The sequence below is a fragment of the Trachinotus anak genome, unplaced genomic scaffold (assembly GCF_046630095.1).
Source record: "Trachinotus anak isolate AG129_WGS33_773 ecotype Australia unplaced genomic scaffold, CSIRO_AGI_Tana_v1 ptg000019l, whole genome shotgun sequence".
Taxonomy (NCBI): domain Eukaryota; kingdom Metazoa; phylum Chordata; class Actinopteri; order Carangiformes; family Carangidae; genus Trachinotus; species Trachinotus anak.
In genome coordinates, this window is record NW_027273870.1 from 8,218,481 (window position 1) to 8,239,624 (window position 21,144).

Here is a 21,144-nt window from a genome sequence, read left to right on the forward strand (position 1 = left end):
TGTTTTAGAATTGTAATGCACACTAACTAGCACAATAATGCAATAATGATTTATTCGCAAAAAATATGTCATTTAGCAGGCAAAAAGTTCAAATTTAACATTTTTAAATATAACATGCCACAAGAAGTAAATTTACACTGGAGCCTTAAGGTTACAGCTACTAGATCAAGCTAAAACTAGAGGCCACATATTAATGAAGTTAAACCATGATCACATCAGTGGTTTACTTCTCAATAACATTACCTAATACAGGATTAACAGTAAGTTCATCTTGCTATTGTTTATGACTTTTTTATACTATTAAACAGGCTCAATTATACAACAGGCTTTTACCAGTTTTACCAATAAAAATGTAGACATTTTTGAAAAATTAAAATTTTTGATACTTTCTTTGATCATGTGATAGATTTACCTATTAAATTCAAAATCACTACTGTTGGACTTTAGTGTGGGGCAAATGATTACTCTCCCAAATCATGCCATTGTGGTTGTGCATTTCAGTCGATATAGGGCTCATGGACTGGGAGCCTTGGGCTGTAGTTTACTTCCATACTTGACAGGTGGACAAATAAATGTCTGCAGCCCCTGTATTACATGCCGAGTTTGTGGCATGTGTAAATCCACAGGTGTAAAAGAGAGGCAATGTGGGAGAGTTGTGTTTTTTGTGAATATTTTTGCTGACTTAGGGCTGAACATCTCTGTTACTTCTTTAGGTATTTGAGAGCTCATCACACTGCAACATGAAAAAAATGCCAAGAAAATACAGAAAACACAAGCAAATACTCTGCAGTGTGACAAAAAGAAAACATAACTGAGCTTCTGGGGGCACAAATGACTAACTGCCTGGTGTCTTTGTGGTTCTTCCCATGGTTTTTCACCACATTTGTAACAAGGAAAAAATACTGGGATGTCTGATATTTAGAGAGACAACCATCAAGTTCTTTTCTTTGTGTGTGGCCGTGAATAATGTTCCTTTCTGTTATGCTATGCAGATACATCAATCCACGAGAATTTCCGTTTGTTTCTCAGTTCCATGCCCAGCAAAGTATTTCCTGTTACAGTGCTTCAGAACTCTGTCAAGGTAATCACAAACACACACACACACACAGTCTCTCTCTCTCTCTCTCTCTCTCTCTCTCTCTCTCTCTCTCTCTTCCACTAAAATCTCACTGCAGTTCATTTCATTTGAAGATTGTCTGTCAATGATTGCTCTACAGGATTAATGTTCTCAGTCTGAAGAAATTTGTTGCCTTCACTTTCAATGTGAAATAGTTTATTGTTGAGCAAGTCTGCTTTCTCTCTAGTGAGCAGTCCAGTCTACCGTTGCAAGTCGCTCTTCATCATTATTCTTCATAAAGAGTACAGACATACAAGCCTTGAAAGCAAATATTCTAAATATTGATAATGAGAATAACTTCTTACACTTCCATAGGAAACTTAAAGTTGAAACTGCACATATTATTCTGTACAAGAGACTATTCATATTTAATCTCAAGACTGTTGTGCGCTCTAGAGACAGTGGGTTAAAGAAAGCTCATTAATTACTAAAGAACCCTGATGGTAATATGCTGGGGTATTACATAATGGCAGTTGTGTGTGTTTGGGTAAAGGAGTGGAATATAAGTAAAAAGGCAAAATGGATGTAATTTTCATTCCTTTCATTTGTACCTTGTGTGACATTTTGCATGCTTTGTAATTAGTTGAACAGAAGGCAGAGGTGGTGAAACAATGAACATCAAAGCAAAGGATTTTTTCTATTCAGGTTTATTCAAAGATTGTATGCTTTTAATTCCATAGGCTATGTAAAAGAAACTGACTTGACCCAAAATTTCATCCATTCACTGATGTGTAAATTCAGTAGTTAGACAGTTTTCTTGTAATTTGTGTATTCAGCTGTTACTCAGCTGCTACTTGTTGCTAAAAAGTCAAAGAGCTCACTTAAATTGTTAATAATTGATTCTGCCTTTTAATGAAACATGTAATGAAATTTATTACGTCATATGCACCAATATTCTAATGGCTGGTACATCAGATCTGTGATATTTCAGTACCTAAAAAATTCTGCTGTCCACTAGAAATGAGAGTTATGATGACTGGGAGAAATTTCAATCATCTGTGGAGGAAACTAACAGCAGAAATCAAACCATAAAGAACCTTTGTAGACCTTGTGCTGTCCAAAACTTTCTTTTATGATACATGATTTTTACTGACATGATAGAATAAAGCTGGCTTCATTCTCATCTCCAGTGTTGTGAAGCTGTTGTTATAGATGTGACACCTGACGTCATCCATAGTGACGAGGCCAACCTCACTTTCACTCTTGACATTTCCCCCATACTTTTTTGTAAAACTTCTCCTGAGCAGATTCATAAATAATAGATATTAACACAGGTGGTTCTCTATCTAGGCTCCTGTTGGTTAGAAAAGTGTATTGTGGATATGACCTTAGTTCTGTTAGGGCTCCAGTCAAAGCAGTTGCTCTGGTATCTAATCTGTCTCAGATTTCTATCATACTGTAACACATGCACACTGTTAAACAAATATTTGGAAAAATAATCCATGATTGGTTTTCCTTCGTCGGCTACCATTGTGAAATGATGATCAGAACCAGGGGTGACTTGCTTACTTAATTCATATTGCCTGTCTCATCAGTAAAGGTCAGTTAGATATACTCAATAACTGGTAAGAGAAATTTTCCAGTTACTTCCCAGTATGCATCGTCTATATGAGCTATGTAATCATTGCTATTATCAATTAAATATTCATCAAGTGTTGAACAGTCCACTCACTAATTACCTTATCTTGAATATTATTAATATGAAATATGATTTGATTTGTATTTACAGATTTACAGGTATCAGGCTTTGTCAGTTGATTATCCAGCTTTCACAGTTAGAAACAAATCTGATGAGTGGGAATTATACACAGGTTTCCATGAGTGAGAACTGCATCAGAGCCACAAGTATCAAAGCTGGGCCTGCAAGACATGGCGAAATAGCCTGACCCTAGGATTTTTGGCAGTCTGAGCAGGACTGACTGTGATCTTCTCAAAACCATCATCAAGCCCTGTGTGTTTGTTTTGTAATTTCCAGGTGACCAATGAGCCTCCCAAAGGCCTGCGAGCCAACATACGACGTGCATTTACAGAGATTTCCAGCAGTTTCTTTGAGGACCACGTTCTGGGGCGCCAGTGGAGGAAGATTGTCTTTGGAATCTGCTTTTTCCATGCAATCATCCAGGTTACACACAACTCCTCTCAGTACCTCATACATACTTGATCATTACTGCTTTGTGTGCCTGGATGTGTTTTACTTTGTTGCTGCATGCTGTTGCATCATGAGTGCTTGTCAGTCTTTGCATGTCTCATCTGTATGTGTCTTAGGAGAGGAAGAAGTTTGGCCCTCTGGGCTGGAACATCCGCTATGAGTTTAACGACAGTGACAGGGAGTGTGCTCTGCTCAACCTCAACCTCTACTGCAAAGACGGCACTATCCCTTGGGATGCTCTTATCTACATCACTGGTAGGCCTGCACTCAGCCGGATAAGTTTATGTTTATGTACATGCAGGTGTATCTAAAAGCATATAGGCTTACATGTACAGCACAATTTATTATGCACTGTACTACATATGTACTAATATGTACTGCTCCAATCATATTTCTATGCCTTTGCACCAGCAACATTCATGGTCAGAGTCATAATGTTTTAGATTGTGAGTCTGTCTGTCCCATCCTTATGAAAGCAATTTGTCAGGAACACCTGTAGGGAATTTTATCACAACATTCACAAACACTCATTTGGAATCAAGGTTGAATGGATTAGAGTTGGGTGGTCAGAGATCAGATCACAAAACATGTTTTTGGCTATAACTCAAGTCATATGCTAATTATGACACAATTGAACACAAATGTCTAATAAGGGATGACATTTTATGTCCCCAAGGTGAAAGGTCAGTTTCACTGTGACATCATAGTGTTTAGCATTACATGAAACTTGAGATTGTCTGGCTTTAAAGAGGCAGGAAGTGTGAATGGAAACATTCTCTTTTTATTACTGCGTTTGCTGGCATGTTTTTTGTGTCCCTTGTGTGGCACAGACAGAGCATTGTTGTTTTGTCAACAACAAACACATTTTCAGCTTCAGATGAAATGTGGGAGAGCCAAATACTTGCTGATTTCACAAAGCAGGGAAAATCTGTCCGATTTCACTGTGGTGCAGCTGCGATTCTGTGTTCGTTGAACTCTCACTCAACATTTCACTGCTCTCTTCCTCTTGATTGCATGTTTATAGAAATAAAATAAAAAGGCCAGATGTTCTCAAAACGCACAGCAGATAAAGAAATCAAACCCCTGTGCTACTGCACTCATGTAATATGGAAGAGTTTGACAAATCACATCATCTGTCATGGTACATGGAGATGTCCACCTCATTTACGTTAACTAGAGTAGACGGAATATTCGAAACACCTGTCAGTGACTATAAACAACAATATTTGAACATTATAGCCTTCATGAAGGAAGGATTTATTGCAGGGCACGTTTCAGCTAAGTGTATTTACCAAGCTGGCACCAGTTTCTATCTGTGGCACATTTCTGTAAAAATTAATGAAAGAAGCTGTCATATCTCTCTCACCGACTTTGATGACTGACAGATTTCATATACCAGAAATGCTGACAATATTAAAATGAAATTCTAATGAATGAAATTTCATTTTCTTTTAAAATAGTAACACAGCCACACTTCCATTCAGATAGTTCAGATAGCACAGTTCAGATAGCACATTGTTCTCTAGTTTGAACATCACATTTAACATCATAATTTTATCAATGTAACAGGATTAATGCTTTGGAATTTTAAACTAATTTGTTTATGAAGTTTCCTTTTTCTTATTTTAATTTTTCAACAATAATTTAATTAATTAATTCAAAAATTAAACTGAAATCTTTTTTTAAATGTAGTTTTATTTTTGGCTTATATCCTGGGAACCCTAATGGACACAAATGAAGTTTTAGTTGAATTTAATTATGTCAGTTTAATATTGTTTATCATGAACTTCCATAACAGACATCATCAAAGTTATTATGAAGAAGAGGAGGGATCCCTTTCATTAACAAAACTCATCTATCTCTAAAGTTCATTTGTTTCCCTAATCTGGTTTTCAATTACACCTTTAAATGATTATGGGCTGTGTTCAATCTCAGTGGAGCACACCACATCAAATTGATGTCTTTCATTGTTGTTATCACACTACTGTGCTATTAGTTTAATCCTTAATTCTAACAGTCCTCATGAGCCAGAGCTACACCACTCTTTGAGGGAAAGATTAGGGCTCAAACCAAGCATGATATTGCCTTTCCTCTTTTAGAAGGAGCAGTTTTTCTCTTCTGGTGCAAAGAGAAGGCTCTGCCAGCTTTACCATGCCTGCAGCTTATTAAGAGCCTCAGCAGAGATGTATCTGATTACCCGCCCCCCACCTCCCACCCCACCCCCTTACACAACTGTATGGATATTTACTGAGTATGGATTTTTAACTGTTGAATTGTTAAATTTTAAACAGAATCTTAAAATTATCTTCCTCTGTGGTAACATGTGCTGTACCTTTCAGTCATGCCTGTCAAGAGGATAATTCCTGACACTACTGCTGAAATTTTAAACAAGCCTTTGGTCCTTTCAGAGACACATGAAAATGTGTGACTGCGGTCACACTATTATACTGTATGTGGCTTTTTACATGACTACGAGTGAAGAGGAAATAAATGGAGGAATACATATTTTAGCCATCTTAGGTTTGTCATCTTAAGCTCAGGTCATAAGGTCAGGCTTAAAACTGCAATATACAATTTTTCAATCTCTTTATCAACATTTTAATAATAATAAATGGAATATATGTTTTGTCAGCGCACTTTTTTCCTGAAGCTAGTTTATTTCACTCTCAAATAAAAAACATGTCACAAGAAAACAGATCTTTGACTCAAATCTCACACATACTTGAAAAGGAAATAAGCTATAAATAAAGATAAAAATGACGGCAGTGCAGAAAGAATATAATATATAAATATATATACAACATATAGCTAATATACAGACATCCATCTATATACATTGACACTCTCTTGTACAAATATGGATAATAATATGAATAAATATGCACATTGATAATTTTCCGTGAAAGAGAGAGAGAGACAAAAGCAGGCATCAAAAATAGCTGTTTCAGTGTCAGTGGTGACTGTGGAGGTGAAAGTTAGCTTGGTCTTGGTTATGAGTTACAAGTTGCTATTTGAACTTTCCAGCTGAGAAGAAGAGAGAGGAAGGACAGGGGCAAGAAGCACACTTTGCAGTCTTAAGATAAATATTACTGTGTACACTGTATCTTTACATGTCAGAGATCAATTACTTCACTGTCAGTAATTCTGTAAATCTTAAAACTGTAACCCAAAATATTTTTTCAGGTTTGCCTTCTGCTGACATTGTTAACTTGATTCTTATTCATCCATATTCAAATTTCATAAACATTTAATTGCTTATTCAAAATGTTTGCTTTAGACTAAGTGGTTTATCATGCGTGTTTTACCATGTTTGTTCTTGTCTGTGGTTCCCTGATGGTGGAACAAGCAACCCAATGCAATCAGAACAGGGGCATCCCTCTCTATTCTCAAGAATCTCTTCATGAGTCAACTGTTATGACAGCACCTCCTGTCCTACTATGCACTGTCAGTGTTCTTTTTTATCTGATCTCCTTGCACTTCACCTTATTGAACAGATTTAGTACTTAGTACTCACTTCAATGTCTCCTACTGCACTGAAGCGTTAGTTTTGTTCCTCACTTGTAAGTCACGTTGGATAAAAGCCTCTGCAAAGTGAGTAAATGTAAGTGTAAATGCTGATTCTGAATGGAGTTTTTAATCATTTCAGTGTGGCACTCCAGATTCAAACTCAAACATTATGTGATCTTTGTGTCTGTCTCCCCAGGTGAGATCACATATGGAGGCAGAGTGACAGATGCCTGGGATCAGCGCTGCCTTAAAACAATCCTCAAAGGCTTCTTTTCCCCCAAAACTCTGGAACATGGATACATCTACTCATCCTCAGGTATTTTTCAATCTCTAGTTCTGCCCTTATATATATATTTATATACTATATACTTTATATACGATATTTATATTTTTTCTTTGGATTCTTGTGTGTGTTCAGGTATCTACTATGCCCCAGAGACAGATGAACTGGAGCAATATAAAAAGTATATTGAGAGTCTTCCAATCATTGATGATCCTGAGATCTTTGGCATGCATGAGAACGCCAACCTGGCCTTCCAGGTGAGGAGCAATACTGAAATAATAACAGTAATATCTTAGAGAAAAAAACATACAAAATTAAAACTCTGTCTATCTGACTTTTTTGTTTCCCATTTGTTTGTGTGTTTTGCAGCAGTGATGTGCTGATTATCTCATTTTATCCAGTAAATGTCATTATTTATGGGCCAATTTATGATTGAATATGAAGCTGCTCCTACGGTTTACTGCCAGTTATAAAAGCATTTGTACTCAATGAGAGTGCAATGGTGAAATGTCAATAAACAAGGATTTTACAGTGTGTGTGTGTCTGTCTCTGTCTGTCTGTTTTTGCCCCCACAGCGCCAGGAAACCATGACTCTAATCAACACCATACTGGATGTCAATCCTCGCTCTTCAGCCCAACAGGGAGCTAAAAGTAATGATGAGATAGTCTGCGAGCTGGCTGAATCTATACTGGCCAAGCTGCCTGGTACAAACACACACACACACACACACACACACACACACACACACACACACACACACATACATACATACATTTTGGTCATTGTTCAGATCATCATCATGCATCATCATAAACTTACTATCTAGCACTGTGTTTTCCATGTCCATCCTGTCTTGCTGTCTCTCTGTGCGCAGAGCGTCTGGACATGGATGAAGCAGTGGAAACTCTGTTTGTACGAGATGAAAATGGCCGCCTTAACTCCCTCACAACTGTCTTGGGGCAGGAAACAGACCGATTTAACAAACTGCTGAGAGTGCTCAGGGTGACACACATTAACCAAATTAAACTTATTTTGGATGAATTAGAAATAAACACCTAAAGATAAAAATCTTTTTTGGTGTTTTCACTACCTTGCTCTATAGTGTGATTCTGTTTGTGCTTCCCAGATGTCACTTATCACTCTGCAGAAGGCCATAGCAGGTCTGGTGGTGATGTCAGAAGAGATGGACCGCATCTACACAAGTTTCTTGAACAATCAGGTCCCCACCCACTGGGCAAACTCCGCCTACCCTTCTCTCAAAACCCTGGGTTCCTGGGTGAGGGACCTGGCCCTCAGGACCTCCTTCATCCAGGTATTCACATAAAAACACACATTTTCATGTTTGTGTGTCTGTGTGTATTATCCACTTGCTAACACTGAGTTGTATGAATAGAGTGGCTAAAATAAAGTAAAAAATGAATAAAGATAACTGAAAAGCATAACAATTAATCAGAGATGAGTGAAAACAAGGGAGTGTATTTTGTGTGTATTATCTCATTAAGTTGATAAACACTAACAATGCAATCATTTTGTGTTCTTCCCTGAGGCACAGATAACCCCCCCCCCTCTATCTCTCTCTTTATCTCTCTCTCTCCCTCATTTCCCGATGCACCCTCTTCCAGCGTTAGGTTCATCTCCCCTGACTTAAGCTGTTCTTCCGTAAGACTGGTTTAAACGTGTGTAGCAAAATCACTAAAATTCACTCTTGCACACACAAAAGGGACAAACAGGAGAGTTGCATTAGTTCATAAAGTGATGATGGGTAGCCGCTGAGTCAGACTGCACATGTTCACTACCTCAGGAGAGAGAATCCGTCTCACTCTGCCAGTACAAGTTGAGTCACTGAGTCACTTTCAGGTCCCATAAGTAACAGGACAGATGTAATGCACCGTGGCTTGTTTAACCCTGAACACAACCATTCAAAGAAGCTCAGCTATTTAAAGATACAAAAATTTATTTACATCCCTCCCCCTCTTTTCTCTCTCGACTCCTCTCTAGACTTGGATCACATGTGGTCAGCCCAAATCTTTCTGGATCTCAGGATTCTTCTTCCCTCAAGGCTTTCTGACTGGTAACACACTACAGCACCAAAATAACTTCCTTTTTTTAATGAACCATAGCAGCACGGCAAATTGCAAATTTTAAAACAGCTATAATACATCCTAGAATCATAGTGATCAGTGTGACCGTTATCTTAAGAAAATGTTAAAGATCTTGCAAAAGAACATGACGAAATGTGCGTCTCTTGTTCTCCTCTGGCCTGCAGGGGTACTGCAGAATCATGCAAGGCACTACAATTTACCCATTGATGAGCTCAACTTCCGCTTCAACATGGTGCCAGCCTACAGGGACCAGTTCGCAGTCTGTGAGGCTCTGCGAACTCTGCCCAGCAACGCCAAACTGGACATGGATGATGAGGTAGTGGAAAGGGCAAGTTGAAGAATCTGATCTCTTGCCTCCAGATCTTGTTGGTGCAAGTTGATCCATTAACATTTTAAACATGATTGTTATGACTAATAGCAGAAGTATTAGTCAACATTAAGCAGACTTAAAAAGTGCATTGTATTTTTATCCAGGCTTCTTTGTAAACAGCTCAGCTGAAGGTTTCCCAGATCACCTCAAATTGTCACTGCAGAATTTATAATCCCTGTTCATGTTAATCAACCGTTTCACCCAAATTTGTTTGACCTGAGCGTCTTTGCCTTTTCTGCAATAATTACTGAAAAAATTAAAACTGTTGACTGATGGTTGTCCACAAATGTTTTGTCCAGTCACACAGAAATATTTGGGTGATTTGCATGGGTTGTCTAGAACCACCTACTGTCATTAAGTCTGTTGTCCATTGTCAGTATGTGTTCTTTTCTGAACGTGATTATGTATGTTAGTTGAGGCCAGACATTCCTGGTTGTTTTTTTCCTCTCAACATTTAAAATAGTCGTGTTCTCAGTTTAAATAGAGTTCATGATCTACAAGTTTTACTTCAATGAATAGTTTGACATTTTGGAAACTAGGCTCATTGGCTGTCTTGCTGAGAGTTTAATGAGAATATCATAAATGACTTTGCCAATGAAAATGAAATCCCTAAAGCTTTGGGAAAATGGCTGTATTAAGATTCTGCAATGGCAAAGTTGTTTTTTTGTTGGTAACCAAGGAGCAATAACAGGGTGAGAGCAGTGATGAGTGTTGAAGGAAATAAGCAACACTGCTACTTATCACAAAAACACGAGACAATGATAATTTCAAATGAGAGAACCAATTATTGTGAATATGTTTCTTTGACTCACCACTGCTTCATCTCATTTTTGGGCACAACAGTTACCAGAGCTGCAGGACGGCGTGCTCGTGCACGGCATGTTCATGGATGCCAGTCGCTGGGACGATGACAACATGGTGATTGAGGATGCATTACCTCGAGTGATGAACGCCATGCTGCCTGTGGTGCACTTCGAGCCACAGCAGAACTACGTCTCTGAGCCTGACCTTTACCACGCTCCTCTGTACAAGACCTCAGCCAGAGCCGGGACTCTGTCCACCACTGGTACGTACTGGATCCAGACAGGGACCTTCATTGCATACTGGTTTGGTATACACTGGATAATTTTACATTTTAAGACATTTTAGCTGTTATACTTACTGAGCAGACAGGAGCTCATTTTAAAGCAGCATAGAAAGCAGTAGATGCTCTTGCTTTGAAGAGTTATTGTTATAAGATTTTCATTATTATTCTTCCTCACCCTTCATTTCTGTCTTCCTGCAGGTCACTCAACTAATTTTGTTGTGACAGTAATGCTTCCCTCCAAGCAACCCAGTGACTATTGGATATCAAAAGGCTCTGCTCTCTTGTGCCAGTTGGATGATTAAGTTTTTATTCAAGAACAAAAAAGAATTTTAAATGTGACTGAAATCTAAACCACTATGCACAACCGTGAATTAATGTTGTATCTTTCCTGGAATTATTTATAAAAGATTTTCACAGACACGATTTATGCTGACAGTGCACTTGCTTCACATATAGTGTAATAAACATCTTTGAGTTTACCGCTACTGATCTGTCTCCTTCCTGCAAACACTCGTGTGTCATTTAAATGTAGCAACAAAGTCTTATCCTGCTGACACTTGATGAGAGCAGCACAGTATATCCAGATCTCTGAAGATGAGACATTCTGTCTCCACAGCATAAACACATATACTAGACTGCCATAACTGGAGAGCTCCATTCACACTATGCAGTAAGTCACTGGATGAATGTGCTTACTGAAATTTACAGTACACATGTAGCCTTAGGGAGAGAAATGACAGTTAGCAGAATAGACACAGTAGATAGATGAATGGAGAGATAGACAGACACATAGATATTAATGGTTCACAAATAAAAAAAGATAAGCTAGCTTAGAGAGCTGAGTCGAGACAGGAGAGATGATCATCAAATGATGAAATGTTTCCGCCACAGCCCCCACACACATCAGCAGCCTATTTGTGTCCCTTAGGGCATGCAGTGCAAACACGTAAAATATGGTTCTTCAAACACATTAAATACACCCACTGCAGTAGTGGGGAAGGATGCAGACACACTCAGTCTCTGTCACACACACTGCCTTCTACACACCTTATTGCTCCGGTAGCGGCAAACAGGCATGGGCATATAAAAACAATATATTTAACATCAACTTGGTGAAAAGATAGAGAGAAAGATAATTTATTCATTGAGAAAAGAATTGGTGTAAATTATATTTTACACCAATGAGACTTGACCACCTGTTAACGTGTACTGCTAGGCAGATCTTGTTACCTTTGGACGGAATCAGACTGTGTCTGGTCTTAATGCCAAGCTATGTTTTTATAAGGTTCTACCTAATGTCCCATTTCCCATTACATTTTTACAGTCTGTCTTTTTCTGTTTCTCAGTCACTCCTTATTTTTTTATTTCCAGTGTTTGTCATCTTGCTGTCCCTCTGTCCTTCACTGTCCCACATGACCTTTGCACTGTATTAGGCCAACTATTTTTGCGCAGGGTTTAGTAGCTGTGGTACAGGCACATGCAGTACATGACATGCAACTGCTTCACTAAAGCTGTAAATGGTGATGAGTTTTCTGGCTTTGCAGGGGCTTTTAAGTACACTTCATCAGGACATGTCAGTGCAGAGGTGAACACTTAATCTTGCCTCCATACAGATCATCATGGGTAATGAAAGTAGACAGTTTTAGTAAGTTTATGCACTAAAATGTTTTTCTTGCGTTAGGAAAAGCACAATCATCCAGTTCAATTCATTTCGCTTCTAATTTTGTGCAATTTGCTCCAACTAGTGCATACACAATGACTGCACAAATGACTTCACACATGCATGATTTTCTGCTCTTGTGTCTTATATGAACGGCAGCATCCACTGACCTCCTAACCTCCTTTATTAACCTCCTTTTTCCATCAATCCTTTTATGAACCGAGATTATGCCCTATGAATAACTGTGTACTGTAATGTACTGTACTGTTATTGAGAAAGGAGTCCTAATGAAAGTGGGGAGGGTGAAGAAGTAAATGAGATTATATGCTCCAGTCACTCTGAAACCAGATTACCAATGTTTTATCATCCCACACACCCACACATACACACACACACACACACACACACACACACACACACACACACACACAAACACGTCCATCCCAGTGGATTAAGTCAGAGGGAAGAGGACACAGTTGATGTCTGAAACAGATGGGTCCAATGCAAAATTGAGGTTTTTTTACTTTTATAAGGGGAAAAGAAAAGGAGGAGTGGAGATTAAAAAATGATTTGAGACATAAATCACATATAGCTGATGACACCAGCTGTAGGACAGTGAGGACAGAACATCTGACAACTAATCAACATGTTTGTAATGATGAAAAGCACAGATTGACAGGGTAAGCCTGGTGCTCTCACCGGAGAGATGAGTAATTTTGGTTTAATGATGCTGACAACTGTCATTTGAGCTGAACAGAAAATGTGTGATTACAGAGTGTTTGCACCACAGTGCACCACAGTGGTGACTTTCAGGTTGTTGGCCATATGGTCAAATATTATCTGGCTACATGCTAACTTCAGTAGAAGAAAATAAAAACATTGGTTACTTTCCACCTCTGAAAACAGCTGTTGGTGAGTAAAGGAATTACGTTTTATGCTGAACTCACAATGTTTCTGCTAGACTGGTACCTGTAAGTAAACAGCTGTTAATGCTATGTAGCAAAAACAAAACTTACATATCGCTACTTTAAATGTATATGGCTGAATGTACGTATGTATGTAGGGACAATAATAATGATATTCATGTTTTTTATGCAGAACAGAGCAAAATGACAAGCCTGTTCAATATACAGGTCAGATGAACACTATCTGAGGCTGTGACTGTACAGAAGCCCTCTGCCACAGTTATGCTGAGGTAGAGGGCACACACGATCGACACTGTGTGAACTAGTAGAGAGTCTTCACCTGAAGACCAGATGGGTGTGTGCGTGCAGGCACGTGCAAATTTCCTACATGGCCATATAGCTCTCGCAGGAGGGGCAGGTGTGTGGTCTTTACATTACACTAACTGCACAAAGTCCACAGAGATCTGTTCCAGCTGACCTGGCACCAACAGTGCCACCAAACAGAGCAAACATTATTCACCAGGATTGCATAACCCCTCCCCACACAACCCAGGTGGTCTGCTCCATCTCCGGACCAGAGAAAGGGAAGCAACAATGGGACAGTCTGCAGGGAAGAGTGGAGCGGGGACATTGGCCCTGTCAACTTTCGGCCTGTCTGCAAATGCAAGGTTTGTGCATTTGTGTGTATGTGGTTGCATGGGGTGACATGGAATGGTGCAATTCCAGCCACCAACAGCTGTCTGTCTGTGTGTAGTGAAGCCTGAGATTAGATTTGACCAATGTGAACATGTCATCACTCTGCTGAGCGCCATGGTGTGGCTGTGCGCGTGTGTGTATGTGTGTGTGTGTAATCCACCAAACAGCCTGACTAATATCAGTAAGGAGATTGGATCCCCCCTGACTTGGTCTATCTCAGTCATTCATTCCTGCTGGGAAATGAGGATTGTTGCAGAGCTGCCTGCTGAACTCTGTGTTACTTGTTCTCATATCTGAGCTCAGGTTAACCTATCAGCTCTGGGTGCAGAGACGCCTGGAGCACAACTTTGTGTGGTAGTCTAAAACTTGTCCTTAAACTTAAACATCGGTCTACCAGGCCACATGCCCATGTTGCTACACAAAGTAAAGATGGAGCACACACACACACACACACACACACACACACACACACACACACAGTTTAGAAAAACTGTTCCTAAATCAGGGAACTCATGAAAGCTGAATAATTTAGCTAAAATAAACTGAGGCAGTGTTGAAATAGAGAAAATGTGTCAGGTCTCGTTTGTCAATCAAAATAGAAACAAAAAAAAAAAACCAAAACATTGAGTACACAGAGCTGCCTGGTTTCATAAATCAACAGATGCTGGCCTCAGTTGTTGACGTCTCTTTCAAACATATTGTGTCATTTTGCAGACCAGCCCACACACATACACACACAAACCAATCTTCTCATGGAACTCTTGGCAAAAAAGTCATTAAGTGTGTTTCCCAAAATGTTGAATTCAGATGAAACACATCAGATGATAAGCTGTCACTGAGCTGTTGGCCTAATTAGACTGACAGTAGCAACAGAACTACAACTCAGTCACTTCAAGAGAGGAATGAGGACATGGTAAGTGAGAGCATTTTCAAGTGTATTTTTTAGTGAACTGTAACGTGTCAGCCACTCAAATTCCAGCAATTAGTATGCTTCTCATTTATTTTCCACAAAATAGTCATGTACAGTGAGCATGTATGTACATCCTGTCAAGGAGAATGAATCATACTGAGCAGAGAGGCACAGACCACAAAGAAAAAGACACTCAAGTTGGCCAAAATACAACACTGGTGATTAAAAAAAAAAAAAAAACTGTCATAGGATGGGAAAAGCAAACAGTCACACCTGTACTTTTCAATATTAGTCAACACAATGTCACATTTTTGCTTTTCGAGCTACTTGTGTGTTTTCAGCTTCAAAGTAGCAATTTTTTTTTTCATGTTTCATTACAGTCTCATTTCAGGGTTTCCATCATTCTTCCATTTGGACACACTTCTGAACACTTTCTGTGCCATCAGTGCTCCTCACGTGAAAACCTAAGATATGCTGAATAGACATCAACAAGAGTAAGTAATAATAGAAAAGGGTCTGGTTATCTCAGAGAATATCTACATAATATTGGCTGTCATCAGTTGTGAGTCCAAGTCACATGTATGTAGAAGTCACTTCTTATCCAGGGTCTCATATTTTCATATTCTGTATGTCATCACATCTCCAGTGTCCATACTCTCCAAGATGAGTCACTGATCAAAGTTTAGCATCATTCCTTGATCTATTATGCAACATACTTACAGCGTCCTCCTTCACTTCGGTTCACATGAACTTTTACAGGCAAAATAATAAACCCAGCATATTTTCTGTGAAAAAAAAGGTAGTTATCTCAGATCATGAATATTTAGGTTCCTGTTTTCACCTGCAGTAACCCCCGAAACTTACCATCTATAAACAAAATGTGCAATGACAAACTGTAGTGAAGGAATAGTTCAACTTTTAGGGGAAAGCAGTAGCTGGTTAGCTTAGCTTAGCATAAAGACTGGAAACAGAGGTATACATCTAGCATTGCTCTGTCCAAAGGTAACAAAATCCATCTGTCAGCATCACTAAGCTCACTAACTATGTCTTGGCTTCCTGGAGTCTCAGCTGCATGGTTGCCTTTATGCTAAACTACGCTACCCACAGCTGCTGGCTATAGCCTTGTATTTACCGCACAGACTTGTCAATAGTACGGAATCCATCGCAAATATTTTTTTACCCCTTTATCTCGAGAGATAACGAGCTTTGTTATATCATAACAAATAATAATAAATGATATCTCAACGTTATGTTGATATTATAGAATAATTCTCTTGTTATCTCAAGAAAACAAACATCGTTTTCTCCTGATACCTTGAAATAATGAGTTTTGTTATCTTTAAATAATAGGAAAAAAAATATTTGTGGGTGTGGCCTTTCTCGGCTTCTGTACAATGGTAGCGATCTTCTCATCTAACTCATGTTCTCCTGTGTTTCCAGTCTGCTCTCTGCAGCCTCGTATTTACTGTGCAGTCATGTGGTAGTGCCAATCTTGTCATCTAACCCTGGGCAAGAAACCCAAAATGTCAAGCTGTTCCTTCAACAGTACACCAATAGCATCTATAATAGCATTGCATTACATTCTTATGAAAAACAGAGCATGTTTATGATCAAATCGCAGGTTACACCTGTAAAGATCATTGAATCTTGATTCCGTCTTCAAAACTGCTCAAAAATAAAGCATTGGCTTCACTTCTGTCTGTCTGTCCATTATGAGAGGATATGACATTTAAATGCTTTACAGTTTTGACTTATGAAAAGTAGTCATCAGGTGCCAGCTGTGCTCAGCCCATTGATTAGCTGTAACAGCATGAATTCAATTTCAGTGACTATTCCAGTAGCACTCACACAGCGAACTGCATGTTGCTGCTTTTTATTCTTCCCCTTTTCCTCTGAAAACTTCACTTTCAATGGCCAAGTTGGAGAAGTCCGTGAGTTCAGTTGCATGTGTAAAAGTGGGAATTCACATGTGTCTTGTAACGTTGAGGATCAGAGAGGACACTCAGGCGGTGAGAAGAGACAAGGTTTAACACAAATCTGTTACATAAAGTCACCCAGTAATCCTTGTTGCATGTTGTTACTAGAGATTAGAGAAGAAAGTGTTTGCCTTTTTGCTGAATATTAGAGAATATAAACAAACAAAGCGCTCGGCACTACAAAAGATTAGTTTCAAATGCATCTCTACCGGGGTGATGTCCCCCCCGTCAGAACAAATATTGTCTTTCAATCATTGCTCTGATCTTCCTTCGTCACAGTGAGTTCTGCTCTGAATACAGCAACATATTGTGTAACTAGCACACAAGTCAGATAAACACTGAATAACTCACAAAAGATTAATGCATTGTGAACTAATGTGAGTGATTTACAAATAGACCACAGAGTATCATATGCTAACCACACTACATGCTGTTTAGCACAAGGGATTGAGGCAAAGAGAGCTGTTATGAGATCTCTTCTGAAGTCACTTTGTGGTCTGGTAAATTGACTTAGAAAGAGCAAAACTGTAAATGTCGTATATGCCGTAGTTAAGTTTGACTTTTACTGCTCATGGTAAAACTTTTCATGTTTATAGATACGGGACCCGGACCTGAGTTGTGCATGAAGGAAATGAGAGGACTGGTGGCAAAATAGGAAGGGCAAGGAAACAAGGGTGACTGGAAAGAGGTGAGAAAGGAACAATCTAGTCCATGCATACGTAAAAAAAAAAAGTTGCAAAATACCTTTATAATCAATTTATCGTTTTGGTCATTTTTGAAGCAGGAATACCAAACTGTTTCCTGCTTCTTCAATGTGAAGACTGGATGGTTTTGGGCTGTTGGATAAAACAAGCAATCTGTATCTGGCCACCTTGTGTGTGGAAAATAAAAATATTCATTAGTTGCAGTTAGAAGAGGAGAGAGATGCTCAACATGTCAGTAGCTCTCTGTAAAGTCACTAAATAGAAAAGACATCATCTCATCTCACCACAGTGATACAGTAAGATGTAGGTGTATTTACAAAATACAAAACACTAGAACACTAGAATACAGGCCTTAAAAAATGATTTCTAAAACAGTCTATTGAACTCTACTGACTGCTCTGTGTAACAGCTGAAGACATTGAGATGTCTCTAGAAGATGAGAAGCACTACGATAGGAAAGGCAGTGGAAAAGAGTGTGTGGGGGAGGGGTGGGGCAGTAAAGAAAGAGCTGGAAAGGAAGAAAGTGTATGAGACATGGAGTGGTGGGGTGTAAATGATGTGGCGCAGCAGGGATACAGATGAAAAGTGCATTAATGTGAGTTTCTACATAATTAACTACTGTATGTAGCCTCAACCTCCTACATGGCATTTGCTACGTAAGATGTTAGCTGGGAGAGCCACCTTGAAATGGTTAAAAACACATCACCCCAGTATACCCAGATATTACCGACAAATATGTGAAGAAAGAGGGAAAATTCTGAAGTACTGTAGCTTGTAACACTTAAAACATCTGGATCATGTGGTTCCTTCACACAGCAGAAGCAGGGAGGCTTGTGTGGCACAGTTCTAACTGTGTCAGGATTTTTAATGTTAACCTCGCCTCTTTTCTCTCCTCTCGGAGAGGGAGGATATCAGGCTTATGTGAAGTCTTTGGACACAGCCTCGATGAAATTGGGAGCTGACATGAGAATGGTGAAGGTGCAGATGATGGAGAAGAGCGAGAAGGCCACCAGGCATAACCTATCAACCACCGCCGCGGCAAACTTCCACTCGCTGCAGATCGCCTCTCCCTCATCCTGCTCTCGAAAGCGCCTCGCAATGTACTGCACTTCCTCCAGGATCTGGGAAATTTCTGGGACCTGGTCCAGCAGCAAAGTCCGCGACTGCTCTGAGTGGATGTCGTGTGGGGATGAGCCATTAGGGTGGCCGCCTCCTCCACCGCCGCACACCACCACACCTGAATCAGTGCTCGGTGGGAACGCAGGGTTGTCTGTGCCCATTGAGTGGTAGCCAAAGTACAGGTTCATGTTCCCGTTGGTCGTTGTTGACTGGGTGGGTGCCTGGCCTGGTATGGTGCTCATCTGAATGCTGCTGGTGCTGGTGTGGTGAGGAGAGGGGTGGGAGTACTTATAGTTTGGGGGGCTACTGGAGCTCACGGCTGTTTTGCTTTCCTCTCCAGGCTTCTTCATGCGGAGGAACCAAGCACACCAGTTGAGGAGGATGACTCGAACCTGGATAAAGAAACGAGAGCAGGCAGAGAGTCGTGGGAAAGAGGTGAGAAAGGGAGGAGAGGTTGTGTTGGAGTGCAGAGGAAGAGATAAATGGTAAAATGAAAAAGAACAACAGAGGCAAAAGAATGAAAAGAGAAAAGTAGAAATTTCACATGCCAGTTTTATTTTTGCCAGTACAACATTTGTCACAGTTTATGCGTGGGTTGATGCACAATGTGCCATAAGCTCATAGAAAAACAATGTACTTAAATTATTATTCTATAACATTATGGCACATTATTTCTTGATAAGTAGATGGTGTAAAGTGGATAATCCTGCTTATGATGACGTGCTTTTGTGTTTTTGATTCCTAATTTTTGGAAAACCACATTTAATCAAAAGCTTTGTCAAAATAAAATAAAATCTTTGAAATAAAAACACACAAAAAAACTGTGTTTAACTATAAATGCTCTTTTGACACCTTTGTCAACCTTTGAATAAATGTCTAGCCATGTCGAGCCATAGTTTAGTAAAAGCCTTGATTCGTAGTTGACTGTACTAATATGTGTAAATCATGCCGTTATTTGAAAGTAATGTATTACCTAGGATATATCAGAATTGACTAGTCTCTGTTTTAAGTCTGTAATGAAAATTAATTATAACATAATCATTGTTAACCTACCCATTTAGGCATCTTCCCTCCATGTGGATCATGGTGATGGAACTGTAGTACCAGGACTGTTACCACCACAGATAAACCCACAATCATCATGGTGCTAGCAAAGTACTGAGCTGCAGAGGAGAAGAACACATAAGTATAACACAGCAATTTGCATTTGGGATAGAGAACAATTAACACAGTGTAAATAAGAGAAATCATAGCCTGGTATCTGAAATTTACTGTATCTATGTGTCTACATATGATAAGGAAACATGAGGTGCGAGCGTGATATTTTGGCAGCACTGTGGCCAACTGTCGGTTAGTCAGTGGGGAGTTTATCCCTGTCAACAAGCCTAAGGTTGTAAAACCACAGGGGTTGATTGGAGGATGACTAACATTTTGTTTCATAATTTACAAATCAGCCAAAACACATACATAGGCTTGAAGGCACTGTAAGCCACAGAGAAATGAAAATGCATAACGTGCATATAGGCAAGCGACTGGACTCCATCTCACACACACACACACACACACACACACACACAACAAGAGATGTTCCTCTAATTTTTCATTTCGATGCAGCTGTGATGTCAGTGACCTCACAGAAAGGTGGACCGATCAAATTATTTCATTTACATTTCCATGTTATTAGTAGTAGCTGAGTGAAAACCTGTCGGAGTGAATGCTGTGAATGCTGAGGAGCATTTTATTTTGTCTTCAATCCACCAGTTCTGCTCCATCTGCAGTGTGTTAATACGTCTACTCCAGAAAAGGCAAGTTTGGCTTAGTTTTTTGTCACTGAGCCGCTAAATGATGCTGGGCAGCATCTCTGTCTGCAGCATCCTCTCTCATCTCATGGCCCGCTGCCTTGTCTCTTCCGGTCTTTAGCAGTATGGTCTGTTGGAACTGTGTTTGTGTCCTACACTTAGCGTGATCTTCACATCCTGCATCAGCAACCTGTCACGTTCCTCTATACTTCCCAACTTTGGAAAGAGAGAGTTAGAGTTGCTGAGAAAAATCTATGGGAAAGGTACATTAGGCTACATGATGAACATGGAAGATGAAAAATGCAGTGCAGTCACTACACTAAAGCCATTACAGCCAAATGCCATTGATTTGTCCAACACTTGTCCATTCAGTATGAAGCTGGAGCTAGGAGACTGTTAGCTTAGCTTAGCACAAAGACTGGAAACAGAGGGAAACCGCTATCCTAGCTCTGTCTTAATGTAGAAAAAATTTAAAGCTTCCTGATCAACACACTTGTTTTTTTTAATCTGTACAACAACAGGAGTGTAAAAAAAAATACAATTTGTGTTAATTAATGAGCTTTACAGATTAAATGTGTCACTCTGCTAATAAAGTACATATTTAAGCCAAACTATTCCTTTAAGTTTTTATGTGCTTTGTACATTATTTTGAGTAAATGTCACATGTCTACCACAAATAATTTTGTGATCCATTATTTTTCTTTCTTTTCCATCACTTTCAAAGTAAAACATGAGGATTAAAATGAGCAGCACTTAGTG

The 21,144-nt window shown here is 39.4% G+C and overlaps 2 protein-coding genes and 1 long non-coding RNA gene across 3 annotated transcripts in view; 2 read left to right on the plus strand and 1 right to left on the minus strand.

The window, feature by feature from the left end:
* The window catches only part of dnah6 (dynein, axonemal, heavy chain 6), a 54,609-nt gene extending 43,514 nt beyond the window's left edge, over positions 1-11,095 (plus strand). The window contains exons 71-82 of the mRNA XM_071503919.1: positions 993-1,081; positions 3,093-3,239; positions 3,383-3,521; positions 6,970-7,089; positions 7,192-7,313; positions 7,632-7,761; positions 7,932-8,059; positions 8,184-8,369; positions 9,056-9,128; positions 9,324-9,475; positions 10,373-10,595; positions 10,815-11,095. Of these exons, the coding sequence (XP_071360020.1) occupies positions 993-1,081; positions 3,093-3,239; positions 3,383-3,521; positions 6,970-7,089; positions 7,192-7,313; positions 7,632-7,761; positions 7,932-8,059; positions 8,184-8,369; positions 9,056-9,128; positions 9,324-9,475; positions 10,373-10,595; positions 10,815-10,918 (1,613 nt within the window). The 3' untranslated portion in view covers positions 10,919-11,095. The remainder of the gene's footprint in view (positions 1-992; positions 1,082-3,092; positions 3,240-3,382; positions 3,522-6,969; positions 7,090-7,191; positions 7,314-7,631; positions 7,762-7,931; positions 8,060-8,183; positions 8,370-9,055; positions 9,129-9,323; positions 9,476-10,372; positions 10,596-10,814) is intronic.
* Positions 11,096-14,800: 3,705 nt separating this feature from the next.
* The window catches only part of chrna8 (cholinergic receptor, nicotinic, alpha 8), a 48,446-nt gene continuing 42,102 nt past the window's right edge, over positions 14,801-21,144 (minus strand). Inside the window, exons 9-10 of the mRNA XM_071504904.1 lie at positions 19,640-19,749; positions 14,801-18,978 (exon numbers count right to left, since the gene is read on the minus strand). Coding sequence (XP_071361005.1) covers positions 18,385-18,978; positions 19,640-19,749 — 704 coding nt within the window. The 3' untranslated portion in view covers positions 14,801-18,384. The remainder of the gene's footprint in view (positions 18,979-19,639; positions 19,750-21,144) is intronic.
* On the plus strand, positions 15,192-20,956 carry LOC139636665 (uncharacterized). The gene is made up of 4 exons (XR_011694442.1): positions 15,192-15,281; positions 17,360-17,451; positions 18,927-19,021; positions 19,648-20,956. It is a non-coding gene; the product is annotated as an uncharacterized lncRNA (long non-coding RNA).